The following is a 23,252-nucleotide window of genomic DNA, read 5'->3' on the forward strand; positions in this document are numbered from 1 at the left end:
TGTAAAATGGGTTTTTATGCATATTTTCTTCTTTCCCAAATTGTTATTTTAAAACTGACTAAATTATGTCCAGCAGTTGTCATAGTTGAATCTCTGTTGGATACATGTATGTTGCTTATTCTTTTAGTTACATGTAAAATTAAGAAAAAAAACTTTAAATTTTAAATGAATTCACACTGCATTTACCCCCCTACACACACATACACACAAATATATGTATAGATCAAAAATAAATATCTGTTTAATAATTATTTGATTAGTTTTATTGCCAAATATTTGTCAAAGCTGTGTGATAATGTTGATGGTATAATTTAGAGCTTATTGGCCTCATTTAGAGTCCATTTTATTTAGAACTTACATGATTTTTATATAGATTTTCAGCCACACTTAGGCAAAAACCTGGGTATAAGACATGTTAGAGTTAGTTGCATAAATTTTTCTTATTTTTCTTATGTCTCTTTGTGGGTAGTTGTTAATAAATTTATTATTGTAAGCCTGTTTTGTTCCTATTTCCCTAAAATACCAAAATATGCCAGAAAATTATATTCAGAAAATAGCCTTTATCATTGAAAATACATTGCTCTCTCATGAGCTCCTTTTAGTTTTTGTCTTTTGTGTTTTCACTGGTGCCCCCACCCTCAAATGTAAATAAAACAACAACATGGAACCTAATAGCAATAATCATGGTAGGAGCCATGGATCTTTATTTTCTGCCTTTTTTTTTTTCCCTAGAAAAACTATCATTTTCTAGATAATCATCTAGATAATCATCTAGATAATCATCTAGAAAAATATTAAAAAATATTGTTTTATATTTTACAGTGTAAGATTACTAATGGTTTACATGTTTAAGAGATACTTTTTCTTGCTCTCATTTTATAAAGTTTAACTGCTTTTTTTTCTAAAAAAACTGAAATACCATCAATGTAAAATTTATGCCTTTCTTCGAAATATTTGATTTAACCATATTTTTACTCTAGTTGTTCTCATATGATGACTATTTTCATTCTATTTTTTTCCCATTAATATATTTTAGTCCAGTTTTGATGATGAAAGTAATTATTCATTGAATCTATATTTCTTGACATTTAGTTCTGGTTTGCTATTCACTATATACTCTTAATAGATGTTAGCCATAATTAAGAATCAGAAATAGAATTATTATTTTTTTAGCTTTTTTAAATTTTATAAACTTAGTAAGAATTTAATTCTTTTCTCCTTAAAGAAAAATTTAGTTTTCTTACCTTGCTTCTTCTCACCTTCCTTTTGATGTTCCAGTATGGCATAAGTAAGGAGCATATTTGTTATTCCTCTCTGTAGCTCTTCTGTTCAGAGCTCTCTATAGTCAGGGACTTTTCCTTTTCTCCCCTTAATAGCCCTCATTGCTTTATCCTTGATTTTAGGTCTATGCAAACTTAGCTGGAAAATAAATTTATCAGATATTATAGCCCATGTAGTGATTTTATGCTGAACAATGATATTTCATTTATTTTTTGCCTATCCATTTGTGAATACTCATGTATGATTTATTTTGCTATTTTTAAACTCATTTTCTTTTCCTATATTTTATTTAAAAAGTCTTTTATAAGATGTTTTAAATATTTTTTTCAGATAGAAGCAGGATAAATCATTAAATCTTTTGGAAATGTTACTGTATCTTTAATTCTGCTTATACATAATCAAGTGATTCTTAATGGTTTATAATTTTGCATAAATGAATATTTCTTTATGTGCATGAATAATTAATTCACTTGGTCGAGAGAAACATCTCCTTCTTGAAATATAGAGGCCACCAATTTAACATTTCTTCATCAGTCTCCATTAAAAAAAATATATGTGTGTGTATGTGTGCATATATACATTAAAAGCCCCTGCAGAAATACAATGTATGTGAATGTCAATACATGTAATGTAAAGTTAGTGTGTATTCTCTTAGCTGCTGACAGTGTTATTGTGGTCTGTGAGCACTTTTATTTTTGTGACTAGAGACTATAACATGGTTTAAATTAATCAAAGATGTACAAAATTATCAAAAAATAGCTTTCACTGTACCAGTAAGAAGATAACTGTAATTGATAAATCATACTAGTAAAATTAAAGGGCTGCAAAGGTGCAAAGAAGTTGTTAAAGTCCTTAGCACAATTATTGATTTACACTGTGGATTGTGGAATTTTTTTATTTTTTAACTCTTGCACTACATATATGCATTAGTATTTTTATTGTGAAATGATACTGTGTCTTTTATCAAGATTTATGTTTGTTATTGGCACAAGATTTTTGGATAAACTCTTAAGTTTTCAGTTTTCCCTAATGTACCAGTGTTCATTTAGTGAAGATCTTTTAAGTAGTTTCCAAAAAAAAAAAAAAAAAAAAAAAAGGAAGAAAAGGAAAAAAACCTGCATTTAAACCAAAAGCCATTATAGAAGTCAGTTGCTTGTATTGTTTCTTAGAGGTATAAGGATCAAGCATTAAATAAAAAGCATGAATATTAAGAGACTTAGTGACTAAGTTAATAGTCTATTGTATGGAAAATTAAAATAAAAATCAAGTAAATATTTTAAATCAAAATGCTAATGTTTTTCTCGTGAGATTTAGGAATTTTTCACCTTACGTATGTCTATAGGCCAAATATTTATTTCCCTGGAGACACTTTTTATTTCCAGAACATATTCAGGGATGATATTTTAGATGGCCAAAATACATGCTTTAAATATTATTAAAGACTTTATTTCCTCCAAAATGATTGACTGAACTTTTTGGTAAGTCATGCTCAATTTTGTTTTTGTTGTTATCATTCTAGCTAGATTTCACCTGGTTCTTTTAACTACCATAAAACATTCTTTCTTACTGCCTTTATTGTAGTAAAGTTTTTAATTATCCATGTAATGTGAAATTTACAGCTCTTTGTGAATTGGGTAGATGCTCTAATTTTTTTTCTGGCTTTTGTTTTTTTAAAGATTGAGTGTTTTAACATTGTAGCGTTTTCCTTAAATGAAGCATTATAGAGTCTCATGTATATCTTATAAAATCATAAATGGAGAAACATAGTATTATTTTATATATCTATCTACTGTGTGAGAAAAATACTATGACCCTTTCTCAACTGGCTCCTTTTAACTCTAAAACTATTACTATAAAACCAATAAACAGATGCCCCCGGCAGTTTGGAAGCACTGTAACATTCCTTGGCACTGCTGCTTTGACAATCCTTTTGTGTGTTTCGGGTGCTGTTGCTACTGAATTGTTCTTCTAAACCTGGGATAATGCTATTGAGTCCTAATTTTCCATGCACATTGAGAACCTGGATTCTATTGAGAGTTTTATGTCCCGAGAAGTGTTTTAAAACATGCTGGTGTCTAAACTTTTAGAAGTTTATAGTGTCTGCTTATTACTATCAGAAAATGATCACTGTTCAACTGTTGTTTTAACTAGAAAAATTATGATTGTGTAGGTAATGGTTGATAGGGAGATTATTATTGTCTTTTAGGTGATTTTCCTAAGTATTTTTCTGTAAAATATTTATTTATTCAACAGATGTTCCATGTACATCTTTTAGGTGCCAGGCATTATTTAAGTGAGAGGTATATATAAATCCACAAAATACACCAAAGTATCTGGTCTCTGCATAAAAGTAAGAAAGTTATCATTTTTACTATATGAACCACTTCAATGTCTCATTATGATCTTATGTTTTGAAACTTTAAAACAAAATACTAGTAGAGAAAATTCTCTTATTTACTGAAAGTTTAAGTGATATATATTCTACCCTAGTTTGAAGATGGCATTATTGTGGAAGAAAGTATAGCAATGAATCTTATATATTTTCTTTTACTTTTTTTTTTTTTAAAGATAGATGTGGCTATTGGTAGGCTGGCCTTGAACTCCTGGGCTCAAGTGGTCCTCCTGCCTAAGCCTCCCAAGTAGCTAGAACTACAGGCACATGGCACTGTTCCCAGCTATATATTACCTATTTAAAAGATAAAATTTGTTTTTGGAAGAATTAAATTGTTTTTTTAGTAATTACAATGTATATATTTTACAACTTAGCATACTTAAGAAAGTTTTAGTTTTGAAGTAACTGCACACAGTTTTTGTTGTTGTTTTAATAATAATATTCTTGGAAAGCACATTTGAAAGTCGCCTTTTTAAATTCAAATAACATTCATAAAAGACCATGAATTATTCTTATACTAATAAAAATATTAAAAAGAAAACAGAAAAAAAACCTAACCTATTTAAATGAGATGGAAGATGAAGAATTGGGTGAAAAAAGATGAAGAATTTTAAATTTATATAACTTAAAAATTTTAAGACAAAGCCTAAATATATTTAAATAGGTCCTGTTACCAATTTCAGTGACTTAATGATAAAATTGGGCTATAAGTAGTTTGGTTTTGATATCGAAGATTATAGTAGATATTAAAGACAGTTATTATATAAAATACTAATTTCAAAGGAAGATCAGAATTCTGTAACAGTGAGTTTCTGCCAATTAGTGTTTAATAAAAAGTGCAAATACCCAGTTGATCCAGTTCAGAAAGTGTTATTCTTGCTGATAAATTCTTAACATTAGTTCAAATAATCTATCGTAATTATATTTTTGCACTAAACACATAATTTGGTTAAGGTCACTGAAATACTGCAGTATGTTTTCTTCTACTATACAGTTTTGGAAATGGGCGATACCCATTTTCTTTTGCAAGGTAAACACTGAGTAAATCAAAAAGTACATGGTTAGTTTAACACATTTAAGAAGGTAATTTTCAAATTATAGGCTGACAACTTCATGTCAGTATTTATTTATTTATGGTGTTGGGTATTGACACCAGGGCCTTGCACATGCTAGTAAGCACATTCTCTACCACTGAGCTATGCCCCAGTTCACAGTGTAGTATTGTTAGGCTTCCTTTTAATAACCTTTGTTTGTATTAAATGTGCATTATTTCTTCTTGTATTACTCAGCCTTTTTCAATGACTACAGTAGATTGTCAGTTATCTAAAAGCACTGGAGACACAAAAGCTGCTGGCATAGAGAGGGAATGATGTATTCATAAATATACTCCATTTGCTTAAGTGTGTCACTTTAAAATTATTCATTTCTAACCCTTGAAAATTAAATTCAGATTTTTAATGGAATATTATGAAAATCTTGGAATTTAGTTTCAATGTAGCCATACTATTCAAAAGAGATACTTTATTTCATCATTTAAATTAATACTGAAAATAATATACTATTTTAAGAACCTGTACAAAAGTATGATTAAATTTTGATATATTGTAATCTTTTCAAATTGTATGTAAAAACTTCTTTAAATGGTTTCTGGGTAATCTGATTTTTCTTCATTGGCAAATAAAAGTACAAATTTTATTTATATATATATATATACATGTACAGATTTCATATATGTATATGTACATATATATATTTTTTTTTCTTTTTTCCGTCCTGAAGCAAAGTGAATCCCAAAATAAAATAACATGGCAGGATATTACCTAAGACATGATATTTTTCTTTTTAAAGTTATTTTAATGATATTCTTTGGGTTTCTAACTTTAGAGTTTATAAAATAAGCCTTAAATTACTTAATGTTAGTAATATCTGTCAGGTTAATGTAATTATTTGAAAAATCTATAGCATTCTTTTATTATACATATGAATTACAATACTATGAGATAATACATTAATCTTTTAACATCTAAGTCTCCCTTTTATTAATGTCATGGACTTGTGAATATGTTGTGTTGGTTAATTAAGAAGTAAATTCATGATGCTTTACCTTTATACTGAATATTATATAATTTTGATTTTTTTCCTTTAAAGTAATCATAAGGGACTTTCATGGGTGAGAGTCATAGCTGAAAGGGGTTGGAATTGTCAGGTGCAGTTATTTTCTCCTTACACATTTTTGATTCAGTAGACCCAGGTTTGTACACTTATGAATATAAATTTTGTCTTTTCATTTATTTAACTTAAAGGGACTTTTAAACCTATACTTTCCAACTCCATTGAACTTTACCCTTTCTTTGCAGCTATATGCAGGACTTGCTAATATACTCATTACACAGGGAAAAGTAACAAAATAAATGAATCTGAAGGATATTTTGTTTTATTTCTGTGTTCCCAAATATGTCAGTCTTACATTGGGCATGTGTCTTGACAGGGTAAATGTTAGTATATTTTACAGATTTTTATAAATATTAAAAGGCATACTTCTTAAATGAAAAAAAAAATACAATTCTCTTTTAGTTTCTGGTGAATTTCTGAGCCTTTTTCATCTGCATCTAGAATACCAGTAAAACAATGTTGCTTATTGAACCATAGACCATTACCTTTTAATGGGATCTCCCTCAGTGTGGTTCTTTCTCTTGTAGTCAGTGATGGTGCACCTCCACAATGATGGACTAAAAGTGAACTTAAGATGCATATTTGATTGCATACCGTAATGAGTTATCAGTTACTCATTCTCTTTTTAATCTTGTACAATCATCTGTGTATCTCTACTTAATATTCTTTCTCTGTATATTTTTATCATCTTGTTTTATTAGTCACTTCTCTCCATTTTCATTTTGTTTCTTAAACATTATATCCTTTTTTTGGTTGTTTTGGGTTTTTTTTTTTTTTGTCTTTTTTTTTTTTTTCACTTCTGATATCTTTTTGTACAAATGAAGTACTCCTCCTACTGATCCTAATTTCCTGAACTTTAGTGGATCTATGGCGTTTATTCTAGAATCATGTACATTAGTTTTTACTGTTAAACTTCTAGTGAAAATAGCAGAGTTGATCTATCTCCTTGTGAGAAATACTTTGGTATTATAGAGCTTCCAGTTCCATTAAGCTTGGGAACTACTGGCGAGAGTTTTACACCTTGGCTTGAAATAAGTCCCTTAGTGGCCTGTCATTGGCTAAGAGCTCCATTCAGAAGGGAAAGGAAGTACTGCAACAGTGAGTACATTTCTTTTGCTTTAAAAAAAAACCTCATAATAATTATTAAGAGTAAACATAATGAAGAGATTTTTAAGAATAAGAATACTTAAGTCATTTTTTGTGGGGTATGTATTTCTTCATACCTCATCCATTTAGTTGACTAAAGTATATTCTGAGAACATGAATTCTGTTTTATAGTTAAACAAATTTGGAAAATGCTGTGTTAAAAATTAAATATATTTTTTGTTTATAGGACTTAATTGAGTCACTAACAAATCAATAAACATTTTAAATCTCTATGGGACAGGTATTTTATAGTGCTTCAAACCCTTATTTGCTCGTGCAACCCCATCCCATGCCTCACATAGAACCTATTATAGAAACTCTATGTGAGTATCTGGAAAACATGTTAACTCTTTTCTTAACTTGCTAGTGTCAAGTTCCCCATCTAAAAAATGGGTAAAGATTTATCTCTCAGATATATTGTTAAACATTTTCCAAACCTCATATAATGTATTTTTGTTATAAATGAAGACTATACAGAGCAACTTCTCCTCAAACAACATTTCACGACTTTTTACTTTCTGTGAATAGAGGTCAAAATATATTTCTGAAATTTTATGCCCCTTTTAAGGAGTCTTTCTGCTGTTTCAATGGGTTTAGTTTCATAAAATATTTTATTATACATGTAATTATACACAATTCACTGATCTTTTAATTTTATTTTATCTAATTCTGGAATTTTTTTGTATAACATTAAGAAATTGCCATTGGTGAAAATGCCTTTTGTAGCTTTCATAATATTGTTGTCTTTTCCTGTAATTCTCGCCTAATAACACACATGATGCTTATATGTTCCATCAATCAGTAAGGTATTTCATCATTTCTTTGGATTTTTGTATTTTTATTCTCCAGTAACCTAGTCTAAGGTAAAATCTAAAACCCTGTCCCCCAAACTCCTGTTTTGCATTAAGCTGACATTGACTACTAAATCCAAAAAAGTGTCAAAGTAAGTTAATTCCATTTGGTGTGTTAATTCCATTCTTAAATGGAGAAGAGGATTCCTAAAAGACCAAAATTTTTGCTTTGTATTGACATTTGTATTATTCTTTTAATAATGCACCAATGTCTGAGGCCTGTGTATATTATTGTTTAATATATTTAAAAGCTTGTTATTCAAAGCCTCCTGGAAAACAAAATTCTTTTAACTGCTCTATATCTCCTGTTTTTATTTTCCTGATATCATTTGTTAAATCAGATGACCTGATAATCTTGGATCTAATGCCAGAGTTCACTTGAGATGTGTGGAGGAAAAATATTCTTATTTCAAGAAACATCCTCTTTTAGGCACTTATAATTATAAACAAGGGCAGAATTTCCTGTTGAATATTAACTGGTAGGAATACCAAGGAATTATATGAATAATAAGTAGATGGGTACTCTAAGTACCTTTTTTTTTAGAGGTTGAAGGCATCTGAATTTTAAGTTGGTCTATGAACTACATTGGTAGCTGAAACAGTGGAAGAAGGACAGTATTTATTTATTGGATACTGGATGTAGTCCTGGTGATCACCTTGATTATATTTAAAAATGTCAAGCCTGAAAATATATACATATATTTTTATCAAGTATTTGATTTCTTTTTGTACCAAAGATAGATAGATAGATAATTCTTACTTTAAATTTCTATAATTTTAAATGACCCTTTATTTCCTTTTTTTAAAAGTCTTTATTTCCTTTTTTTTCTTTTAAAATTCCGCATCTCTACCTCTCACTCCTTATCCACACTCTTCCTTCTCATGTTCTTTATTTTGTGAATGTTTGCCACCTTATTCATCTTAAAGGTGTCAAATTACTTTCAACTATTGGTTTGGATGTACTGCAATCCAGATAGGACTGGTACTAAGTGAAGAATAGAGTATCCTTTAAATCTCTCAAATACCTTGATATCCCTGGTTGATTTGTATGCCTTGGCTTGTATAACTGCTTACTTTGTACTTGTCCCTACTGGTAGTTGTTCTCAGAAATGGAAAAACTGTTAGAGGCTGAAGTATATTGAGGCTTATTACTATAAGTGATAAGTTGGACATAGTTCATTTGAATTGTATCCTTGTATTCTTAGAAAATTAGTGAAAGAAATGAATTTTTTCACTGAATGTGTTTAAAACCTGTTAAAGTATAATAGGATGAGAAATTAAAATATGAAATTCCTTTATGAAAAATTAAGGAATTGGTCTAAAGACTAAAGTTTGGAAACTATAAATTTTCTTGTAAGAAAATTAAGAAAGTCTACGTTAAAAGTATTGTGGTCATAATTTAGAACAGAACATAAAATTTATATCTTATAAAAATGATGCATACACATTGCTACTTGTTGAAAATACCCCAAGTTGGTTATGAAAAAACTATGTGAACTTTTTTCCTTTCTAATGGTTTTGATGTTTTACTGACAATAATCTTTGAGGGCAGATGATTAAGACAGGTAAACAAGTAGCCACACAGTAGATTATAGGTCGATAAATGTCTGGTTCTTCAGCACTTTTCAAAATAATTTTTATAATAGGGTAATTAAAAAGTTTAACTGAAGCTGCCAAACAAAAATTGTAAGCCAACTTCTTTAAATAATAATTTTAAAATTTTACTTTCTGAAATGAGAATTTCTATACTTTGATATCCCAGTGAATTGCACATAAATGGCAAAGCATAGCCAAACATAACTTCTAATGTCATTTACCACTTGTTGCCATTCATGAACCCAAGGCTGAGAAACATTTTCAAATTCTTGTGTGCTTTATCCTGAAAGAATTTGGTGCAAAGGGTCACTGAGAGAGTTAAATGTTTGCTCTGCTTGGCCTTTGAAAGAAGGGGAGAGGGCAAGGCTGGTCTTGGGCAAATTACTTCCACCTCCCTTTTTGCCCCTGCTTCAGCTCCAGGGGAGCTGGAGATGCACAGGAGGAATCAGAAGACCTGGGTTCGAGTCCCGGCTCTGCCACTTACTACTTGTGTGACTTTGGGTAAGTTACTTAACATCTCTGGGTCTCAGTTTCAGTACAGGTTATTGTGAGGATTAAGTAATATGATCTAGGTAAATATGATTTGTAACCTCTCAACATCTATAGAAACATAAATTTTTATTATAGGCTTGGCCTCCTCCCCTTTTCTTCTGTAGCCTAGTGTTTTCAGCTTTGCATTTGTAAAGCAGTCCAGGCTGATTTAACTCCTTATTTCCTCTGCATATGAGAACTTAAGTTATTCCTATCCTCTGCATGCTTCAGAGTTAAGTATTCTTAAGAATTTAAAACCAGGTTGATTAATCTTCACTATACTATGTGGATTATTGTTACCCCTTCTTACCTTCCTACTCTGTCACCCTTTTCTAATCTTCCCAGAATTTTGTGCTTCAAAGAATGCATTTCTAGTGCATGAAAATTCAGTCAATGTTGGGAAGAAAGATTTTGGCAGAGGGAAGTTCGTAAAGTCCTGTTTCCTAGCTTATTCCTATTATTTATTAGTGAGGTTGACTGGGAAACTAGAATATAAATGTGCCTCTCATTCTTTTCATTTTCTCTGTGGGAAAGGAGATGGAAATAGTTCAAAATTTAAAGTTCTTCCAAGGTATCACTGAAAATCTAGATTCTTAATTTGAGGAATAATTGTAGAAGAGATAAGAAGCTTGATGGCTATTTCTTTGGTCAACTCTTTGAGTAATATCTGACATGCTCTCATCTCAGTAAAGTGCTGGCGCACCTTCGGCCAAACTTAATTTACAATGCTGTCTTTAGAAAATGTTCAGTTTACGGAGGGTGCATGTTTCTGAGGTAGCAGTAGAACTTGCCTTCTGGATCATAGCTGACTTCAAATCAGGGATTCCTTATGAGGACTTAAGAAGAGCCTGTAGCTCTTCTTGGTCTATGCCTTTCCTTCCCCCTACACCCATCTAAGAATGCTTAGCCTAGCTATCTATAAATAGTAGTGATAACAGCCACTTATAGGAACTGCTTGCCATATTAATGCCTAATTACTGTGTGGCACAATAACAATTACTCATGTCATGATTAATTTTATTAAGAGTTTTATTTTTTTTAGCCTTAAACCATTGACTTATGCTCAATATGGTTTCTTGCTGAAGTAGCAGTGTCATCTTTTTTGACTAAAAATTAAAGAGAAATACTGATTTCTGGAAGTAATAAACTACAACTTGATAATAAAGTTAATATAATCCCAGGAATGTTAACAAAGTTTCAGGCCATCATGAGCTTATCTTTATGCCACATATGAATATATTCAGTAGTTGAAAATGTTATTCAGATACCTGAGCAATGCAAGACACACTGTGTGGGTACGTGTGCATGCACACACATGTGAAAGATGCCAGTGTTTACAAATTTATGATATTTACTAAATTGGACCTTTGGGGGATTTATCTCAGTAAAAAGAGCAAGAAAATAAGGTAGGGAATTATTTTTTTAAGCTACTGTTTAATTTCATGAGGTTTAATCCAATCTACTGACCTATCCATCTATTATCAACATTCATGGAGAAAGATTTTCCTATCATGGAACACTTTTAAATGAGAAAAATTTTTTAGTGGTCATTACAATTTTTGTATGACAACTATAAAGTGTTGTCCACCACTAGCCATGGAATTATAAAACAGAATCCAAATAGGAAACTACATAATCTTATTAAAAACAATTTTGTACCCAGAAAGTAAATTTGTAAACTTCCTTAGAGTAATCTTGTGTCATTGGAGGACATGGCTCTATCATAGACACTTAATCTCTAATTGCTACCATCCCAAAATATTGGTAAAGTTTCTAAAAAGAACCCAGACAACTTACAATCTATAAAACGAGAAAGAGTTTAGAAAAATAACCTGTCTCACAGTTCATGCCATGAATGAACACTCTTTAAACAGAGAAATGTTACTAGGGGATTTATGAAATTGATGAACACCCCTTATTTTTAAAGGTTTTTAGTGACAAATTGTCAGGTAAGTATAGGAACTTGCTGAGTGTACAAAACAATTAATTTGTATTCATCCAAGCTTCTGAGGATAAATGTATTGGAATGAACAACAGTTAATGTCAAGAATTTGTTTGACAATATTTAGTGAATTTTACTTCTTTATTATACTTCTTAAGTAGTCATGTTCTTGGAAAAATAGTGCTTTATGTCTGTAGATAGCAAGGGAAGGAAAAATTTTAACTAGGATGAGTTTTATAAAGATGATTACTGTATTTGATAAGCTGGTAGGATCTGTCTCAGTAAAAAAAAAAAAGTGCCTTTAGCTTCCTTTCTCCACTGAAAGAAAAATAAGCATGAATGAATACCAATAGATCGTAAAATCATTTTGTAAGTGTAAAGTGCCACATGAGAGCTAGATTTGGCATTGTGTGCTAGGTTCTTTGCCTTTATAACTCACTAGGATAAAATGGTCAAATAGCTTGACTCAAACCAGTAGAAGAAAAACTATTTTATGTTGCATCTGGCATTATAGAGAATAGAAATTTACATTTGGGAACTGATACTAATACCTCACTATATTAAACACTTAAGTTTTTGTACCAGAAATTAGCTCCGAGCTTTATATTTACCTTAATTCATTAGTTTCATTATGTATTTAAAATGTTAAATAGAAAGTACTTGATATTTATTTATATAAACTTTATAAGAGTTTTACATAATCAATCTAATTTCATCCTTTAGTCTCTGCATCCACTGTGATATGTGGAGAGAGCATAAGTGTGGCATAACCTAGGCATATGTAATCTTTTTTAACCTCAGGTACATTTTGTCTTTTGAAAAATAACTGTAGAAACATGGTAATTGTGAAGAACACAGAAACTGCTCAATAAATGTTGCGTTAGATCACTGTATGATTGAAATGCTGGGCACATGGGTTCTGAATCAATGTTAGTTCCATTTCTTTAGTTTTCCTTTAAGACTTCGGAAAGAGCAACCTACCTTATTGTTCACCTCCAAAAGTGATGGTTTTTGACCCTGAATTGTAGAAGCAGTTACTATTTGAAATTAGGACTTGTATATCCATCCTAAAATAACTTACCTTGGAAGGAAACCCTAGCTGCTTCCTCATACCCTCCTTTTCTTCAAGCTAATTTCTTTTCCTTTATTTTTTTCTGTTAAAATTTGCTTTTCTGCTTGAATGTTAGTAATAAAATGAAATTTCATTTTGATTCTTCTAATTTTTTTTTTTTCACAAAATGGTGGAACCATGCTCCTTTAAGCTAATGGTATTGACTGCAAAATTATAAAGATTTCCAATTTTTTTTCCTTATGGAAACTATTTTATTCCACACTTTTGAAATCCTATGGCTTATAACAACCTTCATAAATCAGCAACTTCAGTTTTAGCTCTGACACAAGGCTTTTCTGCCAGTCCTACATCAGTGTACCTGCTGTTTGACATTAACAAGTCTTGTCAAAACCTGGGCTTTGCATAAATTGGTGTTTAACCCTATACAAACTTTTCCTCCTTACTTGAGTTTTTAAAAGACTGTTTCTTATCACCATCCTCCTCTTCGACACAGCCTTTCCAAATTAAATCCCCCAGTATGTATCTTTATCTCTCCCACCCCTCATATACTCAGACGATAAGTTGGATGCTCTTCCTCTAGGATCTTATGATGCCTGGTATTTCCCTTGTCATTGCATTCACAGAACTCTGTTATACATATTACAGGCATATGTTGTAGTATAATAATCTTGTCTCTCATCAGTCAACTGAAATGCAAATTCTTTGAGAAAAGAACTTTTTCCTACATGTATGTATGCACACTGGTACATGACAGACACTTAATAAACCTATGTTGAAAAAAAAAATACTGTCATGCCTTTCTTGAGAAACAATGAAAGTGAAATTTGACTATAGTATACATTTTATACTCCGAAGAAAGAAGTTTATAAAGTGTTAGAAAATCATGAATTTCTGTCCTTTTTACTTCTGGTTGAGGCTTAATAAGCCTCACTCTAAAAAACTGCAATACAATGTAGACTTCATCTCTGGTAGCTCACTCTCCCTTTCTTCTAGTTCAGAGGATTTGTTTTATGTATTTTTAAAATAGAGAACTAACATTTGATGGAAATAAGTTCATATCCTTTATTATTCTTGGAGAAAAATCTTTGTGATACCTTTTTTCTTCCTTCAGTCATCTAAAATGATTGTGAAGGATTCCTAAACTTTGAAAAAATATTTAAAAAAAAAAGGAATTTAACTTTTCACAAGCTGAACACTATGAAATAGAGGGGGAAATCCATACATTTAAACATACTGAATGAAATCTGTATATTTTGATAGTAATGAGATGGTATTACTTTTCTGAACTTATTGAGGTAAAATAGTACAAATGGCTGAGAATGTGAAGACTGAAGTTCCTTCTGTTAAGCATGGTTACCATTTGGAATATTTGTGTGCCTGGCCCCAGGCTTATCCCTTGTTACACATTAACTGACTTAATATCTACAGGATTCCTATGGAAACCTCATTTTATACACCAGGAAAACTACATATAGGTTCAGAGATATTAAGTACCTTGCCTAAAATCTTTGAGCTAGGTTTGAGAAATAATGTTTAGTCTTAGTACTGGCTGACACCATAGAGCAAGATCCTTCACTTTACCTATAAATGGAAGTAAATGAAACAGCTTACCTGAGAATTTTTGTATGAGTTTAATGAAATGATATACCTAAGAATGTTCAGTGTAACAGTAACTTCTTACTTGATATATGATAGGTTGTTTTGATAAGGTACCTTTCAGTCATTTATTTTAATCATTCTTAGTTCTCACAATTGAAGATAAATATGAGTAGAAGTATCAGCTGATATTTCTCTAGGGGCTAAAAACTATTTTACAAGGGTAAAAAATAAACCAACTTAGGCCTTTTAATCTACTATTCCCTTGCTATTATAGTTTAATATTATACTGTGACAATCTTACCACCTTCTAAATTTCACTAGAAAATCGTTCCAAGATTAAGGTACTTTTAACTACCCATCTGGATGGTGCCCTTTTAGGTGATAGTCCTCTATTCGCTACACAAAAATAAAGACTAATAAGTCATCAAAATAACTTATGAGAAATATCTGACATAATGTTACAGTTATTCAGACTATGTCAGTGATGATACTGTATCAAATATCTTTCCTTAGTGCACAGACTTCAACAACACTTAAATTTAGAACTTTGTGTGTAGGTTGAAAAAATAGTTCTGTACAATGGACCTGGGAGTTGTAGGTTATAGGAATTTCGCTTAATGGCAAGCATAGTATGAATGAATACTGATGAGCAACTGATAAAAACATTAAACTTGTTGCCTAATAGACTAATATTATGTTCTAGGCAGGCCATACTTTAAATATTATTCTGAGTTCTAGATTATGTGGAATAGTAAATACTAAACTGTATAAAAGATGATCACAATGATGTATATTCTGAAAATAATGGTATTTGACAAATGTTTCTTATTAATAGATTAAGGAAAGTGATTATATTTGCCCATAAATAACTTAAAATCTTTTATATGGTAGAGGAAACAGACTCAACTGGAAAATGTAAATAGAAGTTTCAGAAATGCAGGTTTATACTTTACAGTGAAGAATACAGAGCAGTGGAATTGGCTGCCCACAGAAACTTGAGCTAACTTCACCAGAGTTATTTCAAGGGGCAGCAGAGGAATCTTATACTCCAGAGAACATCACATCAGTGACTCCTAGGCATACCTAAAATGAAAACTTTATTAGCTGGCTTAATAATTAATAAAGGGGCTTGAAACATATGTTTTCTTTATGCTTCACTAAAGAGAACTAATTATAGTTTGTTATGCAAGCATAACATTATTGGTATGGGTAGTTGGACATAAATTGGAAATGGAATGTGATAATGGTGTTTATTATGTTAGGGCTCTTTTTAAAGGTTTGAATTTTGCATTCTTCTCCTGTCTTATTTTCTTAGTCCTCAATGAAGGATGAAAAATACCACAAATAATTTTATTCTGTATCATTTGGTATTGCAGTTTATTTTAATAAGTATATGAAGCATTTTGTCTCAAATTTTTCCTCTGCATTCCAACCCTTAGTGCTTTTTAAGAGCAAAGATCTGGTTTGTATTTTATCAATTTGACACAAAGATTTTTCTTCTAATTCAGTTTCTTATGTCTGTATTACAGGCCACAATAACATATCACATCTATCTGTCTCAGTTTGTCAGTGAGATAAAATGCATCCAGTTGACTCTGGAGTAAAAGTCAGACTAGTATTATGTTATAGTAATTATTACTTTCAGTTAAAGAATTTAGTCAATGCATCTTAAGTTATATTAGCCAATTTAAGATGTAAAAATGATATAAATTACAAGTGAAACAGTTAAATACCTGTAATAAGTGCTCATCTGTCTTAACCATAAATATTTTAATATATATTTGCTCAACTAGCATACTTGAGGATGCCATTGCTTTTGCGTACATAAGTTATGGACGTTAACTTGAAACCATCAGTAGACATAGATAGGTATATATGTATTTTCCATTATTAATCATTATTGCTATACTTCTACTTTTTATATCTTTTTTAGCTTGCTTCTTTTTATGGCATTTACTAAAATTTCAATTGTACAGACTGAAGGTGAGATGTTAAAAGAGATTAATCATGTTAATTTATTTTTAACTTCATCTTTAAATATTCAGATTTTATGCAAGTAGTGTGTAACTTTTTATTGGTCATTTTCACTTTTGTTCCTCTGATAGTTTTCTCTCTTTTTTGTTCCGTTTGCCCTTTTTGCTCTATTTAAAAAGAAAAAAGAAAAAAAGATTGCCTTTCCCCCAAAACAAAAATGGTAACAACAGACTGAATTGTAAAGTGAAATTATTAGTTTTTGTGTGCAGTTATTGAATCCCTGGAGAAATTTTCAAAAAAAATGACAGGTGGTAAGAACCTTTTTCCTTGCATTGGCTCTTGATTTTCTCCAAAGACCTCTTCACTTTATTGGAGCATTACATATTTTCGATTTTCAGATTAGGGAATGCTTAAACTGTGCAAAATAAATAACTCTAAAAAACAAATTAATAGAAGGAGCAAAAGAAAATGAAGAAATATGAGATAGTGCTATAAAAAGTAAAAATTCAAAGACCAAGAAAGAGAACAGAAAATTTAATATATGATATATACAATTTTTTGAGTCTATAAAAGAAATGGAAAATAAAGCCATGAACTCTTCCAGAAAGAAAAGTAGAAATATACAAAGATAGGCAATAGGTGAGAAATAATAAGAAAATCTGTCAGAAACTCTATCCTAAAATATGTTCTCATGATTTGAAAGGAAAGATAAAAGAAAATGCAGAATTGTTTCCTAAATCTTCTGCCCAGAAGTGATATATATCTGTACAAAGTAATTTGAGGAATACTGTTAACAGGGAACTAAGTTCCTGATTTTCAGCAAAATGTGTGAATCCGCATAGTTTAAGTGAAGGAGGCATTTATATTTTATTAACCTCAAGTTATTTATTTTAGAATAATAACCAACATAAGGGGCTTATTTGCTAAACTTTTTATCATATAATTCTAGTAAATCTCTGAAGTCATGACTATTTCCTATGTGAAAAAAAATTTGAGACATAGGGAAGTGTAGTTAAATGCTTAGGTTGTGATAGACTCATAAACCCAGGCTTGGACCTTATTTAAAAGACAGAGCTCTTCAATGCCAGTGCCAGGAAAAGTCCAAGCAAATTAATGTCTTTTAGAGCAGGAATATGCTAACTTCGGGAATGTCAGTAATCTGTTTAACCTTCGCTAAGACAGGCAGTGTGTTTTAGAGAGGTACACAGTTTTACACGTGATACATTCATTCTTTGGACTGCACTATAGGATCTCAACAAGAGATGACCATTAAATGATATTTACACTACCTTCAATGCTAAAGCAATCCGTTTATTCAGAATTGATCATAGAACCTTAAGGACATTATGCTAAGTAAAATAAGACAAATACTGCATGATCTCATATACACAGAATCTAAAAAGTCAAATCCACAGAAACGGAATAGAATTGTGGTAACAAGAGTGGGGAGAAATAGGGAGATGTTGTTCAAAGGGTACAAAGTTTCATATGCAGGATGAATGAGTTCAAGAGCTCAGTGACTACAATTGACAGTACTGTATTGTATACTTGAAATTTACTTAAAGGATAGAACTTAAGTGTTTTCACCTCAAAAAAAAGAGGATAAAACAAAAAATAGAAAATGGTAACCATGTGAGATGATGGATATGTTAGTTTGATTGTGATCATTTCACAGTATCAAAACAAGTTATGACTTGATGACTGTTATTTGCCCATTATATTTGTCGATAAAGATGAAAAAACTTTAAAGTAAAAAAATAAAATTGATCATAGAAAATTTGGCTACTAAAAATAAGAAAAAGTCTTTGAGTCAAGAAATGTAAGTTTATACTATGTGATGCAGTGCAAAGAACTTTAGGTTGTACAGCCTAGGGGTCTTATTGAAGCATGGCCACTTAACATAACTCTGAAATGTATACTTTATTCTTTCAATTAAAATATGGATGCAACCTTTTGAAACTTGGCTGAATTTCCATAAGTGCCTAAACTCTCAAAAGTAGCTTGTTTGCTTTGTATCAAAGGGTTTTTTTTTTTTTTTTTAATCTTATGTTTAGGAAAAACATTACTATATTTGTTCATTTAAAAATCTAACCTTTTCTTTCATGTTAAAGTTTAGTTGTCTATTCAGATTGTGCTTTAGTAAGCACAGAATAAAATACTTGATCTAGGTATTCATATGATTTTATCATAATTTCAGTATAACTTTTTGAAAATATGAATTTTAAAAAGATCAGACACTTAATGAAATGTCCCTCAGTCCTCTGGCACAGGAATGAAATTATTATATTAGCCATGCAGTTTGGAAGAGTTGTTTGCTAATTAGATTTTGAATCTGATTTTTCTTTTGTTTTAAATTAGTGTTTTTTTTTTTTTTTCATTTCTGCCATAAAATGTTTTGGTTTAAATAAAATATTGCCAGATGTAGTACATAAAAAAAGGTGATCTTAGAGTTGCTCTAAGGAAAAGGGAGACTATAGTTCCCCATTATATTTTCTTCTAAAGTAGAATTTTGTTTTACTCAAAGCTTCAAAAACTAAGAAAATTAGTCATATAAATTTTACTATATTTGCTTATATAATAGTTTTTTTCATGTTAATGAAGTCTAAGATTTTTTTCCCATTTAGTTGAGCTTTTATTATCAATTTATGGAAGTCAGAGGTAGGATATTGATTTTCTCTGTGATCAAAGGCAACAGAGAAAGGGCTCTAAACTCAGAATTGGAGTCCTGCATCCCAATTCCTATTTCACTAGCTCACTTTTTTATGTCAATTAAGTACTCCACCCAGTTGGTTTCCAGTGTATAGCAAAGGTTGGACTAGGTTGAGTTTTTAGTATTTGTGCCTTGAGAATTACAAAACTTGGAACACTGAGGAAAAGAAAGCCAAGGATACTTTGCTCATACTCGTAAAGATGCCTACTTTAATCTGAGCCCATGTCTCTTACATTTGTATTCTGCATAATATTTAATTTGAAAAACATGCTGCATTTACCTCAAAATTAATAACAACAATAATAATAATGATATAAATCTGCTCCATTAAATTTTCACCAATTCCCCTTCCAGTCCTAAATTAATATCTGTGTTCCTCACTTTGATTATTCAGGAGCATAGCCACCAGCAACCAGACTGTAAATCAATCAGACCTGCATTCTAGCTCATGTATGGCACTAATTACTTGAACATATAACTTCTTAGTCAAACCAGCTGTTCTTTACAAAAACTTTTGTCTTATAATCTGTGGTTCTAGACTACCATGTGCTTGGATTATTTTGTGGTAGAACAGTAAATATTGAAGTGGAAGATACTTCTTAAAGGCAATTGGTAAATTAAAGTTCAGTGTTGATAATAGCTCTCACAGGCACAGAAGTTATGCATGATCTTCACAGAAAATAAGAGCAGATCCAAGTTTGATTTTCAATTTCAGCTACTGCAATATGAATGAATATTAATATAATTTAAGAATAGTTCGTTTAAAAATATTTAAATCCTCTGGAGTACATTGAGTAATGTTTGGGGAAAGATTTGTCTTTGTGGTGATTGTTTGCTTAGGTTATATATTACAAGTAGTTATAAGTTCCATAAACTACAGCTAATCTGGCAAAATGTAGCCTAGAAATTCATAGAGTAAGTAGTTCATATGTGAATTGCTGAAGGAGACATTTTCTCATTAACAGTTAATTGTTCAAAACATCCTAAATTTTTAGGATGGTTATTGAGAGTACATCGAAGTTCATTCACTGACTTATGTTTTATCGTTACTACACAATTTGTTAAAAAAAAACAGAAGATATTTTATTAAACTCTAAATGAAATAGCTATTAAAGGACAGGTATTTCCAGGCTCAGAGGCACATGCCTGTAATCTCAGCAATGGGGGAAGTGGAGGCAAGAGGATCACTAATTCAGGGCCAGCCTTGGCAACTTGGTGAAATCCTGCCTCAAAATAAAAAATAAAAAGGGCTGGGATGAAGCACAGTGTTACAGTTCTTGCCCAGCATGTATGAGGCCCTCATACACATAAATAAATTGCCATTGATTTTCTAAGTTTATTTTAATGAAGAGAATTGCCATCCCCAATCCCTGCTCCTGCCAGGTAATCTATCATTGTCTCTTCCCAGTTTTGATTGTGGCAAAGTGTTAAAGAAATTGTAATCTAAGATAAGTTGATTCATTAGGTCAAGTAAATAAGAACATGTAGTTAGAGCAAAGGAAAACAGTATTAGCAAATACTCTCCCTACCCCTAAAACATTCCATAGAGAGTTGGGTAGTCATTTAGGACTTAGAGGCAAAGGCAGAAAATGAAATGTTCCAAAAAAAAAAAAAATGCATATGGTGGGAGTGGAGATGAAAACCTAAACTTTCTGAATTTTAGAGTTCTTTTTTTAAGCTACCCTGGCACTTGCCTAGGAATAGGAAGCTTTATTTGCCTAGCCCAGGGTTTGTCAGCCTCAGAAATCTTGATATTAGGACTGGGTAATTCTTTGTGATGTAGGCCATCCTATGCATTCTAAATGATGTTTAACAGTATCCCTGTCCTCTGTTTTTAGATGGAGTGACAACTCCATTTAGGTTTAATGTCCCCTGAATGACAAAGTACCACTGCTCCAAGAATATTTGTTTGATTTTGTTGTTGTTTGTTTTCTAGTGGGGCTGGGTATCAAACCCATGCCATGTATGTGCTAGGAAACTTTCTACTGTTGAACTACACCCCCAGCCCAGAGTGGAATACTTATTTGGATACTTAGCTGCACTTCACCTGAATATTTGTGGTACAGAAAACCTGACTATTATGTGTGTTTCATACCTTCTACTGAAATACATTCCAGGTTCCAAATGACCAATTTACAATGAACTTCTGTACACACCTCATTTATTAATGGGAAACATGTAGTTTGTCTGTGTCTCCATTCCAGACACTATGTGCACTATTGAGAGAAAGAAGCTGATATGCAGGAAGGATGCAATTATCTGTCATGTGTTTTATTGATGAAAGTTGTGTGCCTCATTTTTGTACTCATTTCTGTTTTGTTTCAAAATACCACCTCACAGAGATTTTTGTATTTTTTATCTTTTCAAATAGTAAATATCATTTTTATTTTATAAACTCAGCTCACTCAGCAAATGCAATATCCTACCTCTAGCAGTGTATTTTATTGGTAAAATACAGATTTTTAGGTGTCTTCAGCTGGTTCTGCAGCTGGGTGTGGAGAAAAGTAATATTCCATTCCAATTCCTGAAATAATTTCTTTATTTTCTGTAGTACCAAATACATTATTATCCTTTTCAGTTAATATGCAAAGCTTTAAATGTTGTCATTTGTCATAAAATTAAATAGTTCCTTTTCAAATTTAACTATATTTGACAATCATTCAGAACAGTGACAAAAATAATAATAATAATAATAATTACTCTGTTTGTTCCCTACTTTCATGTTTTCTTCCTGCATTTTAATTGCTTTGCTAATTTACAAGTAAAATATCTGACACTCTAACCACTTTTAGACTGTTAATGAAAGGGGTATAGAAAAAAGAGAACTCATCTGGAATTTTGTCGCTAAAAGGTGGCAGTTGAATTAGATTGAACTGATTCATTGCCAGATTCTCTTATTTCTTGGATGATAGGTCTTCAAGGATTTTTGGCTATTGGTTTATTTCTTTTATATCCAAACCGAGACTTAAAGAAATAAGTAGCAGTGTTCAAATTCAAAACCAAAATTTGTCTTAGAAGTGTTAGGGCAAAGTTAGAAAGCATTCCTGGACTTAAATATCCTTTATATAAAGTGAACATAATGGTTCTGTGTAAAGAATCCTGTGGAGGATGCCTAACAATGAGAGTTTTGTTCATGCTGAATATTAAATATAATTGCTAAATAATGATATTTGATCAAATTATCGTCTTTTGGTTCCCAACAAAAGACTGTACAATTATGATAGTTGGATCTGTAACAATTTAAAGAGTAGAACTCAGTATTTCCAGTAATTTCTTATATCATTAAGAAAAACAAAGGAAAAACAGTCTTTTGGGAAAGAAGATGTAGAGATATAGTGAGGAGGTGGAAGAAAGAATAAATTTCCAAAATCATATAAATTTTTGTGCTCTGACAATTCAGTTGGAATTTAAACTCTACTTAATAAATGTTCTTTCTTCCATAAACAAAATTGAGAGCCAATTTTTTCTATCTCCAATAGGCTACATATTTCTAGCTGGATTCATTCAAAAACACTAAAATTACAAGGTGGCAGCACTCAGTAAGAAACCAATGTGTCTTGGCTATATTTTGTTGCTTCTAAGTATTTTTCAAATATTATAATTAACTGTATTCTCTCTGCTGTTTAATCTGCTTATCCTAATTTCTCCATGCTTTTGCTTTAATAGATCAGTAAAAAAGAAAGTGAGAATAGTTTGAATTTTACTGTAGTGATCTATCTTGCATGAAACTTTCATTATATATACATTGTATACCTCCCCATATTCCTATTCATTATTTTTCTCTATCTCTAGATGTAAGGTTCTTAATGATGTTGGAGATTGCATCAGATGAGGACAGACAGTTGGTGAATGTTCTTTAGCTCTTCAACCCTTTTTCCATATCTTACCAATATTCCTTTCCATGATAAATATGTGAAATAGTTAGAAGTCCAAATATTCAAGAAAATTGTTATTATATTAGATCTTGTTTTTACCACATTGGTTCC

General features: G+C 31.0%; 1 protein-coding gene across 3 annotated transcripts in view; it reads left to right on the forward strand.

Annotated features, from left to right (window-relative positions):
* The window catches only part of LOC306658695 (tudor domain-containing protein 3), a 122,931-nt gene that overhangs the window by 96,369 nt on the left and 3,310 nt on the right, over positions 1 to 23,252 (forward strand). Inside the window, exon 13 of one of the 3 annotated variants that reach the window (XM_079135885.1) lies at positions 9,853 to 9,939. The exons of the other annotated variants lie outside the window; for them this stretch is intronic. Within the exon in view, the coding sequence (XP_078992011.1) occupies positions 9,853 to 9,933 (81 nt within the window). The 3' untranslated portion in view covers positions 9,934 to 9,939. The remainder of the gene's footprint in view (positions 1 to 9,852; positions 9,940 to 23,252) is intronic. 3 annotated transcript variants of the gene reach the window in all.

This window comes from Sciurus vulgaris, assembly GCF_902686455.1.
Source record: "Sciurus vulgaris genome assembly, chromosome: 4".
Taxonomy (NCBI): Eukaryota; Metazoa; Chordata; class Mammalia; order Rodentia; family Sciuridae; genus Sciurus; species Sciurus vulgaris.